General features: G+C 35.9%; 4 protein-coding genes and 1 non-coding gene across 7 annotated transcripts; 3 read left to right on the top strand and 2 right to left on the bottom strand.

Moving 5' to 3' along the window:
* The first annotated feature begins 3,189 nt into the window (after positions 1 to 3,189).
* LOC114752442 (probable LRR receptor-like serine/threonine-protein kinase At2g16250) lies at positions 3,190 to 9,096 on the top strand. 2 transcript variants are annotated; one of them, XM_028941186.1, is made up of 5 exons: positions 3,190 to 3,694; positions 3,822 to 5,844; positions 6,651 to 6,779; positions 7,550 to 7,572; positions 7,996 to 9,096. In XM_028941186.1, exons 2-5 carry the CDS (start codon positions 3,902 to 3,904, stop codon positions 8,601 to 8,603), a joined length of 2,703 nt encoding a protein of 900 aa, XP_028797019.1. In that variant the 5' UTR covers positions 3,190 to 3,694; positions 3,822 to 3,901; the 3' UTR covers positions 8,604 to 9,096. The 2 variants fall into 2 exon arrangements, with proteins under 2 accessions (XP_028797019.1, XP_028797018.1); XM_028941185.1 differs by having other exon boundaries at positions 3,794 to 5,844.
* A 248-nt stretch (positions 9,097 to 9,344) lies between these two features.
* Positions 9,345 to 9,416, bottom strand: TRNAQ-CUG (transfer RNA glutamine (anticodon CUG)). Its single transcript has one exon. It is a non-coding gene; the product is annotated as a tRNA-Gln (tRNA).
* Positions 9,417 to 9,553: 137 nt separating this feature from the next.
* On the top strand, positions 9,554 to 12,031 carry LOC114752438 (uncharacterized). 2 transcript variants are annotated; one of them, XM_028941181.1, is made up of 3 exons: positions 9,554 to 9,736; positions 10,013 to 10,131; positions 11,563 to 12,031. In XM_028941181.1, the coding sequence occupies exons 1-3, from the start codon at positions 9,588 to 9,590 to the stop codon at positions 11,580 to 11,582; spliced, it is 288 nt and encodes a 95-aa protein (XP_028797014.1). In that variant the 5' UTR covers positions 9,554 to 9,587; the 3' UTR covers positions 11,583 to 12,031. The 2 variants fall into 2 exon arrangements, with proteins under 2 accessions (XP_028797014.1, XP_028797013.1); XM_028941180.1 differs by lacking the exon at positions 11,563 to 12,031 and adding an exon at positions 10,423 to 10,827.
* A 935-nt stretch (positions 12,032 to 12,966) lies between these two features.
* On the bottom strand, positions 12,967 to 16,326 carry LOC114752437 (BTB/POZ domain-containing protein At3g05675). The gene is made up of 2 exons (XM_028941179.1): positions 15,003 to 16,326; positions 12,967 to 13,399 (listed from the first exon to the last, which is right to left on the bottom strand). Exons 1-2 carry the CDS (start codon positions 16,179 to 16,181, stop codon positions 13,124 to 13,126), a joined length of 1,455 nt encoding a protein of 484 aa, XP_028797012.1. The 5' UTR covers positions 16,182 to 16,326; the 3' UTR covers positions 12,967 to 13,123.
* Positions 16,327 to 19,356: 3,030 nt separating this feature from the next.
* LOC114752439 (probable receptor-like serine/threonine-protein kinase At4g34500) lies at positions 19,357 to 22,333 on the top strand. The gene is made up of 7 exons (XM_028941182.1): positions 19,357 to 19,905; positions 20,648 to 20,782; positions 20,918 to 21,040; positions 21,154 to 21,324; positions 21,408 to 21,537; positions 21,620 to 21,829; positions 22,031 to 22,333. Exons 1-7 carry the CDS (start codon positions 19,385 to 19,387, stop codon positions 22,145 to 22,147), a joined length of 1,407 nt encoding a protein of 468 aa, XP_028797015.1. The 5' UTR covers positions 19,357 to 19,384; the 3' UTR covers positions 22,148 to 22,333.
* The last annotated feature ends 1,117 nt before the right edge of the window (positions 22,334 to 23,450 follow it).

Raw genomic sequence — 23,450 nt, 5'->3', positions numbered from 1 at the left:
AGCTTTTCTAAGACCAAGTCGCAGGCTCCTCGGGAAAGGAAGGGAAATCCGTGCACAAATAGTTTTTTTTTTTTTTAAAGAAAATTATTTTTCAGTTTTTTTAATGATTGGTCAGCCGAACAAATTGGGTTTTGACTGCTAAACTTGGGTTGACTCTCAAGTTGTTATTAGTTTTATAATTTAAAAATTAATAATTTTCTATATTTTGCTTTGTCAATGATTGTGCCCTCACTAAAAAAGAAAATTATCTTGAAAGACCATAACACTGAAATCATTAAAATTTATCATACTGAAATCATCAATATAAAATATGATTACTACTCGCAATTCTGCTATTTATATAAATTATAAATAATGTGATTTATTTTTAAATATGTACGACACATGAGAATCATGTTAGTACTGTTATGAATGGATTAGGATTTCTATATATTAAACATTTTAAAATTTGATGATCATATGACTTTCACTATGATTTTAAGAAGATTTTTGAATTTTTTTAATGCTATAGCTGTCTTAATTGTTGTATAACTTGAGCAAATTCATACTCTGGACCAAAAAATTATGCTATATATTATAAATTTTAAGTTGTAATTTAGATCTCAGAAACATCATTTACTAACTAAATTTGTTTCATAAACAAAAGTCAAATAGCGATCCCCTCAACCCAATTGATATTATATGCAATGATTTTTTAAAAGATTGTTAAGTATTATTATAAGGCATATGAAGCCTAATAAAATAAATTTTTATTATACAAATATTCTTATTTTTAATTTATTTTTTCAAGGTAAGAAAATAAGGATATTTTTACAACAATAGTTTGAGATATTTTTCGTCCAATTATAACAAAATTCAGAGGAATCGAACCTTTTCAATAATCTAGATTTTAAAATGAAGGCCCTCCATTTTGAATCTTGTAAAGGTATTTAAACATGTTTTTCCCCGTCATCTTATAATGAATAAGAAAACACAAATATATCGGGAATAAATTTTTGATTAAGATGATAAACAGTTTCATCTTTTTAAGAAAGAAAACACAAACCTAAATCTCCAGAGACATACTTGCTATAATATTAAATTCAAAATGACCTGAAGAGCCTCTACCTGCACACACCCACACAAAAGAAAGCATAGACATATCAAAATCTCAGTTATTGTTTTGGATACGAAAAGCATGTCATTATTTGACCAGAAACTTCAATGTTCGCACGTCTTGTTTGATTATGAAATTAATGAAACCTAAAGTTAGCTTTCATCAACCCTTTGATCGCACAAAAGCAACTTGAACGAAAAATAAATCAAAAGTCAACAAAAGCAAGATAAAAGATTGCGATATTTTACATATGCTGGATCACATGTGGCCCCCCAAAAAAATGCAAATTGAATGATATCTCACGTAATTTTACAGTTATTATTTATAGACGACAACAAAAGAGAGTTACGTCTTGAAACTTTCTAGCTTATTAACATTTTTGCCTTTTGGACAAACCATTGATCATGTTGTACTAGTTCTGATTCTTAATATAAGATCTTGTTTGGTTTTTATTTTGGTCCTAAATATAAAACTCTAATCTACTTTGTCTTTTATATTTATATATTTTCTTCTAAAGTAGTCATTTTAATAATGATAGTTATAGTCAATACACTTGATTAACAAAGATATTTTAGGAAAGACAATATCTATCTATTACAAATAACTAACTTAACTTATTTTCTTAATCTCCTCAAATTAGTTAACTAGCTCTTATAATTAGGACCGGAGGTAGTATCTAACAAATAAGATCATGATTAAAATTGTACATTCACCCATTATTATAACTGCCACTGTCATATTCTAAGTGGAACTTTAATTATTTGAAGCAAAATAAGATGATGACCATTGTTTTCTGTTTTGGTGGATCGAAGCTCTTTTTGTTTACTTGTTATATTTTGTTTCATGTCCTTAGAGCCATAATTTGTATTATTCTGTTTTGAAATTAATAAACAAGCTTTTCTTAGCCAACTAAAATTAACACGCCACATATTAAAATAAAAAGAATACTCGCGTCAACTGTATCTTTTTTTGTCTTTAATACTACCTCCGGTCATAATTATAAGAGCCAGTTGACTAATTTGAGGAGATTAAAGAAGTAAGTTGAGTTAGTTATTTGTCCTAAATAAGTGTTGTCTTTCCTAAAATATCCTTACTAATCAAGTGTATTAACTATAACTATAATTATTAGAAGGATTATCTTGGAAAAAATTGAGTAAATATGATAAACAAAGTGGATTGGGGTCTTATATTTAGGACCAAAATAAAAGTCAAACAGGATCTTATATTAAGGACCGGAGGTAGTATAGAGTAGTTAATTAGAAAGTTGTTGTTGGTCCTATATATAAACCCTAATTCATATGTTTATCAATTGTTTTTTTAGATTAACCCTATTAATATTTTTTTTTAATAATAATTAAGTAGGAGAGGGAGGGAGGCAGAGAGAATTAAAGAAGATACTTACAGTATTATTTTAAAGAAAAAAATATCATAAACTAATTTAACTAACATTTCTAATCTACCCAAACAATTGCACCCATATCTTTACATTCATGAATTGCAATTTTGTTTGGCTGGTTTTATTATAAAAACTTTTAGAAGGAACTGATAATTTTTATTATAAATTACTAAACGAGTCATTAATTATTTTTTTAAAAACCAGTCCTCACAAAGTTTAATAGAAGTTTTTTGTTCATTTCATTACTTTTCCTCTAATCCCAATTTTTTTATATGATTTTAAATATGAGTAAAATGGTTCTTTTTTTTTTAAAATGAAATTATGCCTTATGCTCAATCTTTTCATGTTTCTAACCCAACAATTTTTAGAATATATATTTTGTGCCGAACCTTCATGAAATTGAAATCTGCTGGGGCCGTACCTATAATGTAACCTAGCGAACTCGTGCGCCCACAGCCCCACACAATACCCAGCAATCAGCACAGCAACAAAATAGCACAGAGAAAAGTTTGTGTGCGTATAACTTATGGAAACTGGACAGAGAAAAAAAAGGGGGGGGGTTTTAATGTTTTAATTTAATGGTTGAGAGTACATAAATATAGAGAGAGAAAGGAAGAGAAAATTAAAAAAAGAAGTGAGAGGGACAGAGGGTAGGATCAATAGTAGGAGTGTTGCGGGCTTAGCTGGACTGGGCGGGATAACCGGAGGTCAAACCCACCTTAGGACCCAACCGGAGCCGGATTCACTGTTACACTCTGCTGCTCTCCCATTTCTGCTTCTTCCTCGTTGATCGCTCTCCCATCTTCAATTTTTATTATGATTTACAGATTATGGTATAGGATTTTCAACTTTTCACCACTTCAAGTTTCTTCCTTTTTTTTTGCCTTTTGTTTTTCCCCCTCTGGGTTGGTGAGTCTTCTGGGCGCGGGTGGTTGTTGGAGGGGTTTGAGAAGAAGTAGAAGCAAGCTGCCTGCGAGTGATAGTTCGCAGATAATCCATTGTTTTCACATTTCACTTTTCTCCCTCAAATTGTAATTTTCATTGCTACTATAGTATTGTCTCAGTTTTCTCAAAATTTGAAATTTCCCTTTTCCCTCTGTCTTCCGTCCACTGAAGAAAGAGAAAAGAGACGAGGCCCAGAAAGCGATACCCATTTGTTTTTTCTTTATCAGAGATTTGAAGAATCAAAGCTTCTGATTGAGGTAAGAGTTGTTTATTTTTTTTAATGGGTTATTTTTCTCATTGGAATAAAATGTTAAAGCAAGTATTTTTAAGAGGGAGATAAACGTGTTCTTTTGCAGTGGGTGTCTCTAATTGTGATTATTACAGAAATATATATGCATTAACACACGCATATTTGAGAGGAAGATGGGAATGCTTGGATCTTCGGGTCAGCCCTCATAAGAGACATGGTGGATCGGCGAAGCCTAGTGTCTGTTGGGTTCTTATTCTCGTTGCTGTTTCAGTTCACATTTGAACAGATTGTGCCATTGAGTTCAAACATAGAGCAAGCTGCACTTTTTGACCTTAGATCGTCTCTGGGCTTGAGGAGCAAGGAATGGCCGAGAAAAGTCGACCCTTGCTCTCTCTGGAAGGGCATCACGTGCGAGAATGGTCGAGTCATTGGGATCAATATTTCTGGGTTTAGAAGAACCCGTCTTGGGAAGCTAAACCCGCAATTTTCAGTCCAAGCCTTAGCCAATTTTACTCTCTTGCAGTCTTTCAATGCCTCCAATTTTCTGCTTCCTGGTTCTATTCCTGACTGGTTTGGCCTACAGCTCTCATCTCTGAAAGTGCTTGATCTTCGGTCTTGCTCTGTTAATGGTGCTATTCCTCCCAGTCTAGGGAATTTAACGAACCTCACTAGTCTGTATTTATCTGATAATAGTATTACTGGGATAATCCCTGATAGTCTGGGTCAACTACTAAGCCTTTCAGTTCTTAACTTTTCGAGGAATCGTCTTTCTGGAACCATTCCAGCATCGTTTGTCTCTCTTGGGAATCTTTCCTCTATTGACATTTCCACCAATTCTTTGTCTGGCTCAATTCCTCCTGGCATTGGGGCCCTCACAAGGTTACAGTACTTGAATCTTTCCGATAACAGTTTAATGGCTTCGATACCCTCTCAGCTGGGAAATTTAAGTAGCCTGGTTGACCTTGATCTTAGTTTTAATTATTTGACCGGTGGGGTGCCTCCAGAATTAAGAGAGCTGAGGAGCTTGCGGAGAATGATACTAAGCTACAACACGCTTGATGGACCTTTGTCAGAGAACTTGTTTCCTACTTTGTCACAGTTGCAGGTTGTTGTGCTGAGACAAAACAATTTCACTGGTGATCTGCCTGCTGCACTGTGGTCTCTGCCGAGATTGAGCTATCTCGATCTGTCTGGTAACAATTTCACTGGTATGCTTCCAAATTCTAGTTCGAATCAGAACACGACTGCTGCTATGCTTAACATTTCCAATAATATGTTTTATGGAAGCCTTAATCCTAATATCAGAAGGTTCAGAGTCATTGACCTGTCAAGCAATTATTTTGAGGGCAAGATTCTAGATTTCATGCTCAATGTACCTCCAAACACCAACTGCCTCCAAAACGTTTCAAATCAGAGGACGGCTGGAGAATGTGCGTCGTTTTATGCTAAGAGGGGCCTCACTTTTGACAATTTTGGACGCCCAAATTCAACTGGACCTCCTGCGACAGAAAGCTCTCGGAAGAGCAATAGATATAAGATTATATTGGCTGGAGTCTTGGGTGGATTTGGTTTGCTTGTTATTTTGTTGTTGCTATTGTTCTTGTTCCTTCTTTGTACTCGTAAGAGGCGTAATTCAAATCAAAGAGGAAATGGTGTGGGCCCTGCTCCTCCTGGGAGCAGTCCTCCAGCTCCTGGCATGTCAATCAATTTCATAAATGTGGGAGATTCATTTACAATACAGCAGCTGCTTCAGGCTACAGGTGATTTCAATGATGCAAATCTTATCAAACATGGCCACTCTGGGGATCTCTTCAATGGTGTTTTGGAAAGTGGCATACCTGTAGTCATTAAAAGGGTTGATGCGCGTGCAACTAAAAAAGATACTTTCCTAGTGGAATTGGACTTTTTCAGTAAGATTTCTCATACTAGATTTGTTCCTCTGCTGGGTCATTGCTTAGAAAATGAGAATGAGAAGTTCCTTGTTTATAAACATATGCCAAATGGGGACTTGTCAAATAGTCTCTATTACAAGAAATCTACATCTGAAGATGGTACTTTGCAGTCATTGGACTGGATAACAAGGTTGAAAATTGCTATTGGAGCTGCGGAGGCCCTATCTTATCTTCATCATGAGTGTAATCCACCCTTTGTTCATAGGTAATTCTGACTTGCCTCTTGCTTGATTCTGAAAACATTTCTTCTTTACAAATTATTTTTCAACATGATTGTTTTTCCCCCCCTTCTATTTACTGTTTGCTGTGACGGCATAATTTGTGTCATGACTCTGGAACTGGCAACTCTCAAAAGCTGCAGTTATTAGGAGTAGGCCTTAAATTGTTTCAGTCTCTGACACACTCTTTTATGTGAACACCCTTTGAACTTGGAGCGTGGGCAAAATATTCAACCACCATATTTAATACTCCAATGTAATTGTGAATACTGGAGGCAGCTGGGATTGAATCTTGACATTTTTGTCATAGGGCTTTGATAATTTGTTATAAATTAATTTATCTGAAAAGGTTTAGTTGTTAGGTGTAATTCCTGGAATGGATTTTACATCCAACAGAAGTCCTTGTTGGGATCATATTGAAGAATAACAACAATAAAGTTACTGATAGGTAGGGAGTTTTTGGTCATATCACAAATTGGCAAAAAATTGGTTTTTTGGTTTCCAATGATGCTATCGCGCATCTGATTAATTATTACTAAATATGCTATGTTCTGTAGTGAAAATGTTGCCTTGTAAATGGATTGCACCGCTAAAATTATGTGTCCTTCAACTTTAAATGATTGGACCAAATGAGAGGGAAATCGGAAACAAGTTCACAGTGGGTACATTCTTTGCAACTTGTTTATTTTCAACCATCAAGACCCTGCTTGTCATGACTTTTTCATGCCTTTACATGTTAAAATAAGCTGAATGGTGTGCTGGCGGTAACAGGTCTATCCTTTTGTTATTGCAGAGATATTCAAGCCAGCAGTATACTTCTAGATGATAAATATGAAGTTCGGTTGGGTAGTCTAAGTGAAGTCTGCACCCAAGAAGGGGATAGTCATCAAAGCAAAATTACGAGGCTGCTAAGGTTGCCTCAGTAAGTACTCCTCGTTCTATTCAATGAATCTCATGAACATTATGTCTGACTAGTATCAATTTAAAATATGTATGCACTGTATTTCCTTTGTTTTATATTTTCGCCTTTTTGGCTTTTTACTTGGAAATATTGATGCATCTAATTGAAGTTATTATCCACTTTTGATCTTATTTAGAAATGTCATTGTGTCTTTTGAATTTTCTGATAATGGATGTTGCTAAATTTTGGTTGGGAGTGATGGATTTATTACAATTTTCTGAACTACTTTTTTACTGTATGCTATGAATTACTTATTTGATTCCAATAGTTAGATTTATATCTGGTCATCGTAACTCCCTTAGTGACATGGTTTCCTTGACATTTTGGGTTTAAACTTTGAACCATCTGTATGAGGTGAAGTTCCTTGTTTTGGGACATGGGAAGGTGAATCCTTCAAAACCTCCAAGATCTATGCTAACTGCTGTCAGTTAACGCTAAAACTTGTGCAAAGTGCTATTTGTGTTCTGTCTTGCCCTGGAATATAACTTAGAGTAAGGACAATGCTGTGATACAATTGGAAAGACGTCTTCCTGCCAAATAGTACTTAACCCTTGCTGAGTTTATATCTTTTGTCTTCTTTCTCATTTTCCACATGTAATTTATTTTTTCCTGGTTCTGTTGCACACGAGTTTTGGACAAGTTTCATTACAATACTTGCTGGTGCTTTCCAGTTTTGTTTTTTCTTGGTAAATTCATTTATCTCATTTGTCATTTGTCATTTTAATTTGCAGGTCCTCTGATCCAGGCACATCTGGTAAGTAGAAATTCACAAGTTTATTTGGTCAGGTAGATTCGTAGCCAATTCTTTGCCTTGATCGGATGCCTGATTATTTACCTGATTAGAACTCATCTTATATTAATTCTCTTTGCTTTGTTTTATTTGTCCAGTTTCTCATTTTACTTCTGACTTAAGTAAAAACAGCTATATTATTGTGCTTAACTGTCCCATCTTTAATTCACACTGTCCTGCTTTAAAGACATCAGGTTGTGCTTTTGAAGTCAGCAACGAAACGAACAAACAATTTGACGTAGCAGATGAAACATTCGTTTAAGAATTACTTGAGAGCTATAAATTTATCATTTTATACCATTTGAAATTTGTTTCTGTTGCTTCTCCACTGACAGAAATTTTCCAATCTGTCTTTTGTTACAAAAGTCTTGTTTACTGTGTAAACAGGTTCATCTACATCAAATTGTGCCTATGATGTTTATTGCTTTGGTAAAATATTGCTTGAGTTGGTGACTGGGAAGATGGGAATTAGTGCGTCCAGTGATGCTGAATTTAAGGAATGGTTGGATCAGATGCTGCCGTACATTAGTATTTATGACAAGGAGCTTGTCGCGAAAATCGTGGATCCTTCTCTGGTTGTAGATGAGGATTTCTTAGAGGAAGTGTGGGCTATTGCTATTGTTGCAAGGTCTTGCCTAAATCCTAAACCTTCAAGACGACCCCCCATGCGATATGTTCTCAAGGCTTTAGAAAACCCCTTTAAAGTTGTGAGGGAAGAAGGTGCCGGTTCTTCACGGCTTAGAACAACCTCTTCTAGAGGCTCTTGGAATGCTGCTTTGTTTGGTAGTTGGCGTCAGAGTTCATCTGATGTAACGGCAATCCCAGCAGCTTCTGGTACCAAAGTGGAAGGAGGGAGTAGTTTGAAGCATTCTGGAACTACCGGCTCACAGGGTAGTGGCCACAATGGCGGTGGTTCATCATCCCGGAGGCGACATTCAAGTGAAATATTCCCAGAGCCATCTAACATACAGGACATAGAGAGGCCAGAGCAGTAATAGCTGAAGGGTCAAAGACTCATGACTCAGCAGGGTTTCTGGTCTGGTTTGCTGGTCCAAGGATGCCTGTCTGCCATCACATTCTTTTTGGTTGGAATTGGCACATGTTGTAAATTTCTGCGGATAAAGTGAGGTTTAAATTACTTTAACATGATGTCTTTTGAGGCGGGGGGGTTGTCTTGTTTTTTTTCAGTGGGTCAGGTGGAAAGGTAGGGAGAGCAAGAAGGCCAAGTGCAGTTGGATTCTCTTTAACTGCTTATTTTGGGTAGAGGAGCTCACAAAACACCCCCCCCCCCGGGGGGTAATTGATTCTTTCTTTTTCTTAGTTTTTTCTTATTTTTTCCCCAAAGCTTCTTACTTTGTGCCCCAGTTCTCTCATGGAGTGTAAATTTGAATGATCAGATTTCTTCATTCAGATCAGAGTTGTCATTGTGGGAGGCAAAGAAAAGGAAAGAATGATGAGAAATGAGAAAGAAAATAATTTATACTGATTGTTTTGGCCCTGGATCCATTAGTTGGCTAAATGTTATTAAGAGCAATGACTATTTACTTATTTCTGAATTCTGACATCTCAAAGCGTTTGCACATCTTTGGCCTGCGGGCTGCGGCTGATTAACTGGTCTTTAACGTTTCAACTGCCATTTAGTGGGAGAACACGTAGACTAATGAATCGTGGTGGTAACGGAGGGAAAAAAACTATTCTGGCAGTTTGGCAGTTAAAAAACAAAAAGCATACACAGAAGGTCCCACCGAGATTTGAACTCGGGTTACTGGATTCAGAGTCCAATGTCCTAACCACTAGACCATGGGACCACTATTGGAAGGTGCGGCGTTATTTAAAATAATTAAGAATATTCACTAACCAGAATCTATGTTTTCCCTTGGCGAACGACGTCGTATGTGTTCAGTGGAAGTTTATGGTAGGGTTTAAGCCGCGCTTTCGATCCCTCACTGACGACGGACCAGACCTTTCCCGAAGCAGCAATGGCTTCTTTGTGTAGATCAGCATCGAGGCTGACCTCAAGGTCCATCATAAGTCGTTCCAAAATCCTCACCCAGAAACCCCTCTCTCCTTTGTCTCATTCGTCTCTCTTCTCTTCGTCTTTAACATCGGCCGTTCCCCGCGCTTCTAGGTACACACCACCTCAAATTGAACCTCAAACTTGAGCTTGCTTCTGCATTCCACTTTATCTGCTCCTCTCTATTATTAGTTTTCGAAGAGAAGGGTGCATAGTGTGTTTGTGTGAGCGTGTGTGTGTGTCTATATATATATATATATATTTATATAACGAGTGCAAAACGATAGCAACACTGTAACAGTGCGATGTATTCATGCTGCATATAGATTTTCATTTTTGCGGCAACAATTTTCGTTTCTTCTTTTGAATTTGGAATAATGGATTTTGAAGGATTTTGTCCGTAATGGGAAGCGTCGAGTCGATGATGCCTCTTCACAGTGCCATTGCAAATGCTAGACTTACTTCCAGCATCGCCGTCGATTCCAGCTGCTGGAGTTGGCTTTCTCGAGGTACTTCTTTCTTTCCTATGTGTTTTCTTGTTCTTTCTCCTGATTTTAATGTAATTTGACTCAATGCATGATTTCTCTTTCCATGATTTCTTATGCATTTATAAACACAATCTGTTCCTTTCATTCCATACATTTCATCCAAGCACACCTTAACCAGCCTTTTTTTTCCTTTTTTGAAAGCGGGTTGGTCCCTGTTGCTTTTACTATCTGTTAGGCATGCAGCTGTGGTATTGCCTTTTCTATATCGCGCTTAATGTGTATCCTGACATATTCTTCTACTTTCTTGTATAGGACTTTATAAAACATTGTGACAGGTCTTCGTTCATCTGGATCTATTCAAGATGAAAGAAAAAATAAAAAGAGACTATTTGGCTGTCTTTCATGTGTCACCTTAGGATGGGAAAAGAACCTCTAATTTTGGAATCCGAGCCATTGTATTGTGCAAGGCATGCAGACTTGTATAGTAGATCTTCTTTTAGTTGGCTAAAAGAAGATTACTGATTTGCTTCTGATACATTTCCTTTTCTTTTTTTGATTCCTTGACACTTGATATTGTCTGGATGTTCTGTTCTGTTCCCGATCTCTGGAATCCTAGAGCGATGCTTTTTCATTACTGATTTAATCTGTAGATTTTGTCTATAAAACTTAATCTTCCTTATCTAAAGAGTCAATGAATAATGAATCTATTTTACTTGATTAGGATCAGCGTTACATTAGAATGAAGTTAAAAGTATTCCTTCTCTGTTCTACTTGATATGATTCGTGATGTTCTGTTGCTCTACAGCCTGTGCAGTAGTCTTTGGGATCGTGACAAATATCCTCTCCAGAAAATGAGAAAACTAGAAACACTAGTACTTTTTAGTTATCCATATACTAATCGACATGGGGCTATACAATTTTGATATGAGGACTTGGGAATCCAATTAAACAAATTTACCATTACTTGTTTCCTGGTGAAATTGCCACCATCATCCTGCCTGCCGGTGTTATGCAGAGACCCATGCTTCTTTGCTGGTTTACATGAATCTCTCGTGGTGCATGGTACTTTCTAGGTGTAATATCATAACATCTGCGTATTCACCAGAGTCTAACCCTTCATATGTAGGAGTGAGCTACTTTGCTTACTTGTTCCCTGAACTAAAATAGGTATGCTTTGAGTGTTTTGATTGGATGTCTGGGTTATCAAGATTTTAAATTCAAGGATGCTTCTGTGTTGTGTTTTGAAGACTTTGTTTTGGCCCTGGAGACATCATCGAATCTGATCATCTGCTGCTCCATGATAATTACCCTTCTGATTTTTCTGTTTAGTCAAAACTCCCTTCTGCTTGTCTTCAATTTTGCTTCGGAAAGCGCTTCCTTTAAAGCTTAGCACCTTAAATCTTTTACTTCCTTCTGGTGATTGTAATGCATTTGTTCTATTGATTTATCTAGACTTTGCAGTTCCTCGGTGACAAAGATTAAAGGATTCGGTAATTTCAATCGTTTAGTTGGGTTGCATCTGAGTTTATGTTGGCTTACACGTTCACCTTCGCCCTCTTATCCAAAAGGCTCACATAATTGGGGTTCCCCACATGGCCTGGAGCATCACATCAGATTCAAATGTTTTGTTTTTCCTCCCATTCTGTGAACCTCTTATTGACCATCAAGGCATTATGATATAAAGTTAGGATCGCTGGCAGAACATATGTCCTGCAAAACAATGAGGAACTCCTTTTTTTCTATACGAGTCCATCTTTCAATGCATGACCCGTAAAAGCTCTTCGAATTCTCTATTATGTGAATCGGTGGGCCAAGATATTAAGAAACGCCTCCATTTATTCAATTATTCATAGGTGTGTGATTTATTTTTCTTGGACGATATCATATAATGTGAATCAGTTGGTTTTGCTCGTATTTGATATATCACTGACAACTTTGCTGGGAAGTTGATATGGCTACTGAGAGTTGTCTGTTTGCTTTGGCAATTACATGTATGATGACGGCAGGCCGGGACGGTCAATTTTTGTGTGCAAAAACTTGGTGATAAAGTTTAACTCCGTAAAGAAAAATAAATCCGGTGAAGTATGCGACTCATGATTCGGAAGCAGAAATGGGGAAAGGGTAGTATTGATACGGGGATGATCCTCTCTTTGCTTAAGCATTTCTTGCACTTGGTAATAATAATAAGACTAAAGTATATATTTGGTCCTTTAATTTTGTACAAAATTTTAATTTAGTCTTTTAATTTTAAAAAATATATATATTTGGTTCTTTAACACTAAAATCATTAGACTTTAATGATTATTTTTTGTAACAATAATAGATATTTTGAAAATTAAATTTAATATGTTAGTATTCGAGAATATTTTATTAACATTTAAAATTTTAATGTTACATTTTTAAAAAAAAAAATTAAGGATTAAAGAACTAAGAGTATATTTTTTAAAATTAAGAGATCAAATTGAAACTTTGTATAAAGTTCAAGGACCAAATATATACTTTAGCCTAATAATAATTAACAAAGAAGATGAATTAGCAGCTTGAACACTTATAAAAGCTTTACCTCGTGTTTTTTTTTTTTTGGCAAACAATCATAAGTTTATAACTAAAGAGAAAAATTAATCTTGTAATCCTTTAAACATTAACTCAGTTACGGTTTAGTTTCTCAATTATTATTCCGTGTGACATAGTCACATCACTAATTACCGTTAGCAAGCCATGGTAAGTTATATATAACAAGGATTAATTTATTAAATGAAAAAAATTTAATTTAATTTTTTTTTGGGATTAAGTCGAGAGACTAATAAGCTTTACATAGTCACCGAATGACGGAGAGAGAATAATACAAGGGCAACGTCAAAGGGCGACAAAGTCAAAGTTCTGGAGCTTGCTTATCACCTAAAAGATTGTTACTTCCAATATGCACATCTTAAACTTCATGAACATTGATATACATGTGAAAAATGTTTGGCTAGAAGCGAAACAACAAAAAAACCGTAAACATTTGCCTCATTTATGAGTGATCTGGTTTCAAGGGTTGGGCTGCACGTCGAAACCAGGTGTTGAATGCAGTCACCAAGTGAGGGCAATCTTCAACATTTCGGGTTGAGAAGCTGAGGCATTGCTGCAACAGTTCTTGAGCATCTGACATAGGCAATGTAGAGATTATCCTCAAAAATGTTTCTTCCAGCTCCAGATACAATGATTTGTTAATGGGTAACATTGGTGCAACATTATCTTTGCATGTAACTAGAACAGGTAGCCAATCTTCAACTAGTTTTCTTCTCACCTGAGCCGAACAATCAAGTATACATAAGCAAGTTTGTTTAGTAATGCCTAAATGAAAAATTGACCTGTAAAACAGTAATTCCTTTGGACATTGAAACACGTGAATGTGCAACAAAATATACAAGGCCAAAAACTATAATGGTCGATTTTGCACAATAACCTTTAATGGTAGAAGTCTCATAAGAATGGTCCTATAGAAACTAGAAATGCAAGTGAAACAAATGGTTAACATTCTCAAATATTTAATTGCCCAATACTGTTACTTGAAATTGATTTCCAGCATTTCCAATTACTTCAAGAGTTACGTGCTAAGAATGTATACTTTTACGGGTTTTTCCCATTAAATACTAACAAAAAATAAAGAGAGACATCCAATGCACTGCTTAGATAATAGTCAAGTTAATTCAAAACCAGAAGTAGATCCAGATCAGGAAGAACTCCCTTCATCCCATAGTCCTCTCAAGTCTCAATATGTGCAGAAGGTGATGCAAAGAACTACACAATCTTCACAACTCTGGACTTATCAACCATTCAGCTCAAAAACACATTGATAACAAAATATGAAATAAAAAAGACTCAAAGTAGCCCCACAAAGTTGTAGTGCATCTATGGCAGCTAAGTAAATCACATTAATAGCAATACTCATGTTCTTCCAATGACCAAGGAAGTGGAGACCTAAAGCGTAATGATCTCAGGCAGTTTTGACATCAAATGAACAGAGTTTAGGGCCTTTCACTCATTTACACAAGATCAAAAATTAAAGATATGTGTTTCTTCAACGAAATAAAACACATTAATAGTTAGGAAACCATGCCTACAGATTAACTTGCGTTTTTGAACTATTCATCTTTAGTCTCAGATATATCTCTGCATCACACGCATCAGTCTCCATCCTTTGATTTTTCACCAAAAATTTTAAGTAAACTAAGCAATATTAAGAGTACCAATCCATTGATCGATGCCACCCGCAGTTGCAAGTTTATCATACATCCCAATGACGCCGCATAATAGATTGCGTTCAAAAGTAACTATATGTACTACCATCGGTAAACGAACCCATCATCTCTTTCAATTTTACTCAAGCGAAAATTCTACAAGCTCAGGATAGAGTGTGCTGAGCAAAATCTTCGAAAGTCTTCTTAAATTTGAAAAATGACAAGTCGGTACATGAGCATGTGATTCAACTATCAACATGTAGGGAGAAACTCAGAGGATCATTCGTTTAACCATTAAACAAGTATCTGCTCGGATACACAGGTCTAATAACGAAAGGAAAAGCACAGAATGGCGCTTAAAAAACATAAGGTCGCTAAAAATTGGCGACTTCCTATGGATGTTGGTTGCTCAATCTTAAAAATGGAGCACTTTGGCAGCACAGCCTTATGGCAGCGCATAAGCTAATAAGGTCAGGGAGTCATGTCAGTCAAAGACACAAAAACAAAGAATGGACCTAAATATAAAATATAAACAAGTTAATAAAAATCCTTGAAGCGAACACAATGATGAGATGCAGTGAGGTTCTTATTCCTGAAACTCTGCCGTGCAATAGATTCTTAGAATAGAGCAAGAGAGAAAATGTTAAAAGGTCGGGAAAAAAAATATACCGGTCTAGTAGCCAAGATAGTGCCAGCGGCAACTGCATTTGCTAACTTGCAAGTGCACCGAAGCATGACAGCAGGGAGACCCGGCGCAATATTTCTCCAGGCATCATCCCGAAAAGCCCTCTGCAAATCAGCAGTGAACGCTGCCTGCTCACTCCATTCTTTGACGGCCGTATCAGCCACTCTCAGCTCGATCATTCTCTCCACCAACCACAGAAGATGCTTTCCATTTGTCATGGCTTTGTGCAAATTCAACCGCTGAATCGCCTCCGTTTCATTATGGTCCCCTCTAAAATCCGGACTGGAATACTCCTCCAAGGACTCTTTCACTGTCTTCAAGCTCATGTTAAATGCCTTCTCCAGCACCCGCTTGGCCGATTCCCTCGAAGAAAAATCCCTCAAAATCTTAGCAACAAAAGCCTTGACATAGGCCATGTTCTGATAATTGTGAATGGCCGAAAGTATCAAACCTTCAAGCATAACTTCACACGAATCCTCCCTTAACGGGGAAACCCTGGCAAGAAGCTCCTTTGATTCCTCCTCACTCAGAAAAGGGATCAAGTTCAAGACTCTCTTCTCTTCCTCTTCCGTCCAAGGGACTGCCTCCAGGAAAGTAACGCATGAACGAATGCAATCCTCGAACAACAATTCGAGGGCAACTGCGAGGAGATCGAGAGCAGTGGATGCACTATCAATGGTATTAGCAAAATCATTAGTATAGAGCAATTCAAGCACCGTGAGATGGGACTGAATTGAACCAGGAGTAGAAGGAACACTAAGATTAAGTCTAAACAAGTTATCGGAGTCATCTGGTTTGGACTGGCCCATCCATCGGTCAGATAAGAGAGCAGAGAAGTAATTCGAACGGCGGAGTATGTCAGAGTGGAGGTAGACGGAGGTGGAGGGGGAATGGTCGACGGAGCGAGAATCGGAGGAAGATTCAGTCGACGAGGCGGTATCGACAAAGAGGCGCAGGATCACGTCGGCGGTAGAAGAGTCGTTAAAGAAGCTGTCACTGCCGCCGCCGGCACCAGTGGTGGTTGGGCTACGGCGTCGGGTTTGGGTAACTTCGGCGACGCTAATGTCGGAGAGCGATGTGTCGATGACTGCGATCGTGGACAAATGGCGGCTGCTGGAGGGCCCGGTGGCGCGGTGGCGCTTCTTGGGGCCGCCGATTGTCATTGTGCGGGTGAGACGAGAGATTCAAAGGCGAAGTAAATTAAATAAGGAAGAGAAATCTGGAAGGAAAAAAGATCGAGTGGGAAGGTTTCCTGGATTAAGGCCGGTATGAGATCAATGTTTGAGGGATGGGTAAGGCAGGGAAAGAGGTGAGCGAGAGTCGGATTCGGAGAGAAACGGGGACCGCGCTGTTTTTTGGTTTATATAATTTAAAAGACAAACTAACTAACGAAAACACGCATGTCCTTATTTAATTATAATATAATTAACAAAATAGCACTTCCTCCATCTCACTTTTAAGGAATTAAAAACAATATCATTGGACAATATATAAACGAAAAGAAAGTACGAACTTATGATCTATATCATACATAAAAATTGCTAAGTTGTGTCTAAAAAATGTGAAATTATCTTAATCATTAAATGAGTATACAATTTTTTTTAAAAAAAGAAAAGTTCTGCTCATTAGTTACGTGGATTGGCCTCTTCTTTTTTGTTGGGCCGGCTATATTAGCCTACCTTGAATGGGCCTGGCCCAGCCCTTCATTCGCATCCTAAAGGATCATTAGTCATGCCATTTTTTTTGGGGGGTACAATGTTATTCTTGTATTTAAACACATCAAAAATATAAAGTATCGGGACTAGGGTGTGTTTGGATGAAACCAAACCGTGGTTTGAAAAAGTAATTTTGGAGAATAGATTTTGGGAAGGATAGATTCTGAAAAGAATAGATTTTATGAAAAAGTGATTTTGAGAAGTGAGAGTGTTTGGATAGTTGTTATCAGAAGCACTTTTTATATATACAAATTACTAAAAAAAAGACATAAGTTAATATGATAATTACAGAAAAAATAGATTTTATGATATATTTTAATTTGAAGGAATAAAATTGTTAATGATATATTTTTTATTAACATAATTAATAATACATAAGATAATATAATTAATATGTATATATATTTATAAAATATAAGATTAAATATGTTTATAAAAAAATATATTTATAAAAAAAATAACAAGATACATATCCTATAGGTTCTCACACTCTCCATTTTTTCTCCAAAAGTAAATTTTTTTTGCTTTTTTCAAAACCATGATTTTGGTTTTTGGGTGGGTGTTTGGATGATTTATTCCCCAAACCATGGTTTGGGGTGTCACCCAAACACAGCCTAGTGGTGTGTTTGGCAAGCACCCCAAACCATGGTTTTGGGACCCAAACCATGGTTTGGGAAAAACGTTAGCCAAACACCCTTAAAAAAATCAAAACCATGGTTTGGGTTCAAACCATGGTTTTGAGAAAAGCAGAAATTTTTTACTTTTGGAGAAAAAAGGGAAGAGTGTGAGAGCTTATAGGATATGTATCTTGTTGTTTTTTTTATAAACATATTTTTTATAAATATATTTAATCTTATATTTATAAATATATATAATATTAATTATTATTAATTATATTAGATTATTATATAATATGCTAATAAAAAATATATTATTAACAATTTTATTCCTTTAAATTAAAATATATTAAAATATATTTTTCTATAATTATCATATTAATTTATGCAATTGTATATATAAAAAGTACTTCTAATAACAACTATCCAAACACTCAAACTTCTCAAAATCACTTTTTCACAAAATCTATTCTTCCCTAAATCTATTTTTAGAATCTATTCTCCAGAAGCTATTCTCCAAACCATGGTTTGGTTTCATCCAAACACACCCTAGATCTTTTTTGGACTAGGATTCAATTAATGCATTTTCTTAAATGCATATCCTAAAATATTTTGTATTGTACTTTTTAAAAATATTTATTCAGAAATAATTTTATGTTTAAAGTATTTCTCCTTCTCCACCAAATTTCAGCATGCCCTGATTTTTTTTTGTAACAAAAATTTAGATGAGTTGAGCCCTAAAAAACTTATTAAGAAAATTCGAGACCTTATGAGTTGGGTATCAACTCTTCACTAATTAGACTATCTTTATTGGCATGCTCTATTAGTATTTGCTAAATGTTGCATGACTAAATATTATTTTAATAAATTTTTTCAATTATAATCTTAATCCCAATTCCTTATTTTTAATACTTTTATCAAACATAACTTATATGTTCCGTTTGTAAGTGTCCTGGGAAAAAAAAAAAAGTGCGATGAGCTAAGTGAATTACTGAAAAAGACTATTTAAAGTTAACTTAGCATAGCATTTGACCAGGAGCGCTTGCATATGATGTAAGTCACGCAACTCTTCAACCCTTCAACATCAAAATTTGACTTGTTCTCAGTCATTTTAGAGTTAAGGATCGAGAATATGTAAAAAGAATTTTCAAAACTACTAACGATTAATGATTAAAAATAAGAATTTTTATGACGCTTTTTTTTTTTTTGAAAAATCAAATAACTATAAAATCACAAAACATGAGGTCTTGCTTTCTTCCAAAATAAAAGGAAAAATAAAGTGCCAACCATGAAACTCAATTAAGGATGTTTCAAGAAACTTGCTTCTCTCGCCACTGAAAATGCGTACAATACATTTAACGTTACCATCCAAATCGTAGTGGGTGTCACTTACATTTCAACTCCCGTTTGGTCTGTTCGTTTTGCCATCTTTTTACTTTTATTTTACTTATTATTTTCCTTCCCAAAAATCTTCCTTATGCCTCATGCGACATCAATACGCATACAATTAAATATACGTAAAGACATATATTGATAACTCATAATTATAATAGTATATTCATTTAAAACTCACTACATTCTGCTATATATCTTATATTTTCACAGTTGATCTTTGTATACTGATACGATAACAAAAATAAGTATATATTTTTATATAAAAATTAATTTTATTATTAAACAATATATTATAAAATTTAAGTGTAGTTTGTTAGTATCATCTTCTGGTACCAAACCCGGAAAGGACAACCCAACTCTCACTTTTGTTTTATTGGTAAGGATAATAATAATAAAAAAAAAGAAACTCACTTTGATCTCTTTTTCTTTTCTTTTTCTTTCTTTTTCATTTTTTCCGTCGAAACGATGACACCCACCGGCGCTCTTTCTCCCTCACTTGGCTCGTTCTTTCAGAATTCAGACGTCCTTTCTCTCCCCTGCTTCGCTCTTCCAAACTCCAAACATTTTCTTACCATTTTCTCATCAACCAAACACTCCCCATGCCACTTTTCTAGCTCTCTTCTCCGCTAGTCTCAACCCATGTCAACCATCTCCGACCATTCCTCCACCAACTTTGTTCTGCATGAACTGAACAAGAGCACTCCTTTTCTGGGTTTACAACTTTACATCGTTATTTGTGTTTTTCTCTTCATCTTCGTCTTTCTGGTGCTTCTGATCTTCCTCTGCATTCGCCGGGATCGAAGCTCCACCAAACCCAGTACGCTAGCCAGCCAAAGCTCCGGCGTGATTCCGTTGGTGTCGAAGGAGATCGTGGAGGTCGAAGCCTTGGATCTTCTTGGTATTGAAGAAGAGAAAAAGCTCAAGCCAGGTCGTGATCTGAGGAGGAAGCAGGCGGAAGACGAGGAGATCAATGTTGGATTTCGGAGAGGGAAACAGAGGAACGATGAGACTGATGCCGTGGACGGCCTGAAGATGGGGTGGGGCCGTTGGTACAGCTTAGAGGAGCTTAACCTTGCGACACGTGGATTTTCCGACGAGAATGTGATCGGAGAAGGAGGCTATGGAATTGTGTACAGAGGAGTTCTACAAGATGGCCTGTTGTTGCTGTGAAGAAACTTCTAACAACAAGTAGGTGAAATGTCAAATTTTTCTTCCCCCAGAAAATTATTTAGTATATTCCTATCGTTATATCGATCCAACAACTAAATTTTCAATTTTCCTCATCAAAATCCTTCTCTAAATTTGACAGTTTAAGCCTTTTTGGTCATAAATATGTTTGTGCATGTTTGTTTGTTTGGACTTTGCTGATATAAATACACAATTTTTTAAGAGAAAATTTCAGATGATCCCGCTGTGTGTGTCACCTTCAGATTATGAAATAGGCTCTTGTTTTTGAAATTTAATTACAAGATTTTTAGTCTCCAACTGGAAAAGAAGATGGATTGACCAGTTGTGGATCTGGAATCTGCTTTGAGGGGTATAAGGAAAAGTGAAATTGGCCGCTTTGTTCTTCGTTTTGGCCTGCTTGTAGTTACTTTTCCATTTTTACTTTCAACTTTGGTTTATTTTATTATACCATTTATAATTATAATTGCTTTATCCCAATTTGCTTTTTACGTGAAGTATCATCTTGATGTCTATGAAACTGATTAGTTCACTAAAAGAGGAAAAACTATTACTTTGGCCTTATTTGAATTTCATAGACTAATAACTTCATAACTTCATTTTCTTTTTAACAGAACAGTAAAGTGTAATAAGTTGAGCATTGGATTATCTATCAAACACTGAAAGCCTTATAAGAATTCCTAAATGCAAAAGGATTGCTTCACATTTGGAAATAAGGTTCTTTCCTCTCTATTTTCCTGTAAATAGGGGTCAAGCTGAGAAGGAGTTTAAGGTGGAGGTTGAAGCTATTGGAAAAGTAAAGCATAAAAATTTGGTGGGTTTAGTAGGATATTGTGCAGAAGGTGCTCAAAGGTATTATTCTGTCCACTTTTTATTGATAAACTAAGTAGACCCAGTTTACAAAATATGAAACTAATTATTAACAGAACCTACTCCTAATTAAACATACTTATTTGTTCGTTCATAATTGGTTCGTCTACCATTTAGGATTCTTGTTTATGAATATGTTGAGAATGGAACCTTGGAGCAGTGGTTGCATGGTGAGGTAGGGCCTACCAGCCCATTAACATGGGATATACGTATGAGGATCGCCATAGGGACGGCAAAAGGGTTTGTGTTCTTTGAGGTTCTTGTCTCTAGAATTAAAATGCCCATCTTAACAGAATTGTTATCATGCCTCCCTGATTTTTCACTTTCGTGTCTGCTTTTACATAACGCGACAGGCTTGCCTATTTGCATGAGGGGTTAGAACCCAAAGTTGTGCACCGAGATGTGAAATCTAGTAACATTCTTCTGGATAAAAGATGGAATGCCAAGGTATCAGACTTTGGACTGGCCAAACTCTTGGGATCCGAGAAAAGCTACGTGTCTACACGCGTAATGGGGACATTTGGGTTGGTTATTTATTCAACTGAGTCATGAAGAAACCTGTAAGCATGTCAAATTAGGCTTATTCAGGCATGCATTATTTTCGCAGATATGTTTCGCCCGAGTATGCGAGCACGGGTATGCTTAATGAAGGTAATGATGTGTATAGTTTTGGAGTTCTGCTGATGGAGATAATCACCGGAAGAAGTCCCATTGATTATTCTAGATCGCCAGCTGAGGTGATTTCCAAATTTCTTTTGTTGAGTTCTTAGAGAAGCACTATGGAATTTTTAAACTCATTTTCATTTGATGTGCTTTCAGATGAACTTGGTCGACTGGTTCAAGGGAATGGTGGCGAGTCGTCGTGGCGATGAGCTAGTAGATCCTTCAATTGAGATTAAGCCCCCTCCGAGATCACTGAAGCGAGCTTTGCTGGTTTGTCTGCGCTGCATAGATATGGATGTCTGTAAGCGGCCAAAGATGAGTCAAATAGTTCATATGCTTGAGGCAGATGATTTTCCCTTCCGTTCTGTAAGTACTGAGCATTAATCTGCGATTTAGGAAGCAGATTTAAAGTATTACAACGAACTAGGTTCTTTTCCTGAAGACAAGTACTTAAGTAATATTATAAGGAATCTTGATCATGTTATGGCAAGATTTGAGACTGACAGATTATATTATATTAACTTCAACTTCCTCAAATACTTAATTTGGTTCTTACTTGTTCAATAGGAACTTCGGACTGCTAGGGAGAGAGATCCTATGGCTTCTCATGCAGGTGTTTGCAGCAAAATTTCATATCCACTAAAGCATGGAGTGGAAGCGGTTGAGAGATCAAGATGGCGATGATTGCTGCTTGTAATATTTGCTGATATTATGCAGATTCTGAACATCTAAATTTCATAGCTTGCTTTAGAACTTTTAACACCATTTTGTGTTTGCTTTTGTATGGCCATCATCATGTGAAGATTTACTAGGTTCTGTAAAAAATGTAATGTACCTTCCATGTCATATAACTTGGATCTCCCCCTAAAATGATTTCAGATAAGTTGATGAGAGAGATAACCATATAATAGTGGGCCATTTTTTTGTTTGATGTTATCATTCAGCTAATTCAGTTTAGGTTCGTGGCTTTTCCTCCCGACAGAAGTGTCTCCTCTAGGACTTGAACTCGAGACCCAAAAGGATCACGTGAGCCTTACGTCATTAGACCACTTGACATATGGGTCCTACAAAATTGGAACTTGCTTTTTTTTTTTTTTTTGTATTTATCTCTCCCATCTCTTTATCTAAAAATTACTCAAGGGATCCAAATTGCGATATATACCCATTTGCATTTGAAGAAATTACAGTCATATTAATATTGTTAATGGATTAATATAGTGTTTAAGTATCTCATTTATTGGACTTTAATATAGTTCATTTTTAATTTCTTATCTATGTACTCTTGTTGGTCGTAAATATAAGAGTTAATTGACTAATTTGAGTAAATTAAGGAAATAAGTTAAGTTATTTATTTGTAATAAATATGTGTTTTTTTCTAATAATATTCTTGCTAATCAAGTGTATTGGTTAAAACTACTATTACTAGAAAGATTACTTTGAAAAAAATAGATAAATATAATAGATAAAGTGGATTAAAGTTTTATATTTATGACCAAAAAAAAAGTTGAACAAGGTCTTATATTAAAGACTGAATGTAGTATTATACGGAATCCACCTAGTTTATTTATTTATGAAATATTATTACTTTCGATCTTAAATATAAGAACTAATTTGTAGTACAAATTACCAAATTGCACATATTCACCGTACCTATACATAACTTCAGTTATTTTCCTTTTCTTTATTGGTAAATAATTTCTCATCTATCTACTAACTTATTTTTCTCAACATACTTTCTATTCTCCAATTACAATCCAGACAAAATAAAAATTTAATCACATCTTTGGTCACTTTTACTTTCACTAATTTTAACCTCATGTTTATTGACAATGTCCGGAACTGATCCCACAAGGAGAGCCAATATTCAATCGCAAAGTGACACGTGCATGTACACGCCGGCGCGCAAAGGGAGATTGAAAGCGCCAAAACCAACGGCTTTTCAATTTTCATCTTCACGCGACGTCGTCTCACCCAAATTTTTAATTAT

Source organism: Neltuma alba, unplaced genomic scaffold (genome assembly GCF_004799145.2).
Source record: "Neltuma alba isolate B1F8T4 unplaced genomic scaffold, ASM479914v2 tig00007386_pilon, whole genome shotgun sequence".
Classification (NCBI taxonomy): Eukaryota; Viridiplantae; Streptophyta; class Magnoliopsida; order Fabales; family Fabaceae; genus Neltuma; species Neltuma alba.
Note: the sequence above shows the minus strand (reverse complement) of the source record. Positions and strands in the feature narration are given on the sequence as shown.

Coding starts and splice junctions, on each gene's coding strand:
- LOC114752442 (XM_028941186.1), top strand. CDS start 3,902: ATGGTGGATCGGCGAAGCCTAGTGTCTGTTGGGTTCTTATTCTCGTTG. Junction 6,780..7,549: donor AGGCTGCTAAGGTTGCCTCA/GTAAGTACTCCT, acceptor TTTAATTTGCAG/GTCCTCTGATCCAGGCACAT. Junction 7,573..7,995: donor CTCTGATCCAGGCACATCTG/GTAAGTAGAAAT, acceptor CTGTGTAAACAG/GTTCATCTACATCAAATTGT.
- LOC114752438 (XM_028941181.1), top strand. CDS start 9,588: ATGGCTTCTTTGTGTAGATCAGCATCGAGGCTGACCTCAAGGTCCATC. Junction 9,737..10,012: donor GCCGTTCCCCGCGCTTCTAG/GTACACACCACC, acceptor TGGATTTTGAAG/GATTTTGTCCGTAATGGGAA. Junction 10,132..11,562: donor CTGGAGTTGGCTTTCTCGAG/GTACTTCTTTCT, acceptor TGATTTATCTAG/ACTTTGCAGTTCCTCGGTGA.
- LOC114752437 (XM_028941179.1), bottom strand. CDS start 16,181: ATGACAATCGGCGGCCCCAAGAAGCGCCACCGCGCCACCGGGCCCTCC. Junction 13,400..15,002: donor CTATCTTGGCTACTAGACCG/GTATATTTTTTT, acceptor TGTTCGGCTCAG/GTGAGAAGAAAACTAGTTGA.
- LOC114752439 (XM_028941182.1), top strand. CDS start 19,385: ATGTCAACCATCTCCGACCATTCCTCCACCAACTTTGTTCTGCATGAA. Junction 21,325..21,407: donor CGCGTAATGGGGACATTTGG/GTTGGTTATTTA, acceptor TTATTTTCGCAG/ATATGTTTCGCCCGAGTATG. Junction 21,830..22,030: donor ATGATTTTCCCTTCCGTTCT/GTAAGTACTGAG, acceptor CTTGTTCAATAG/GAACTTCGGACTGCTAGGGA.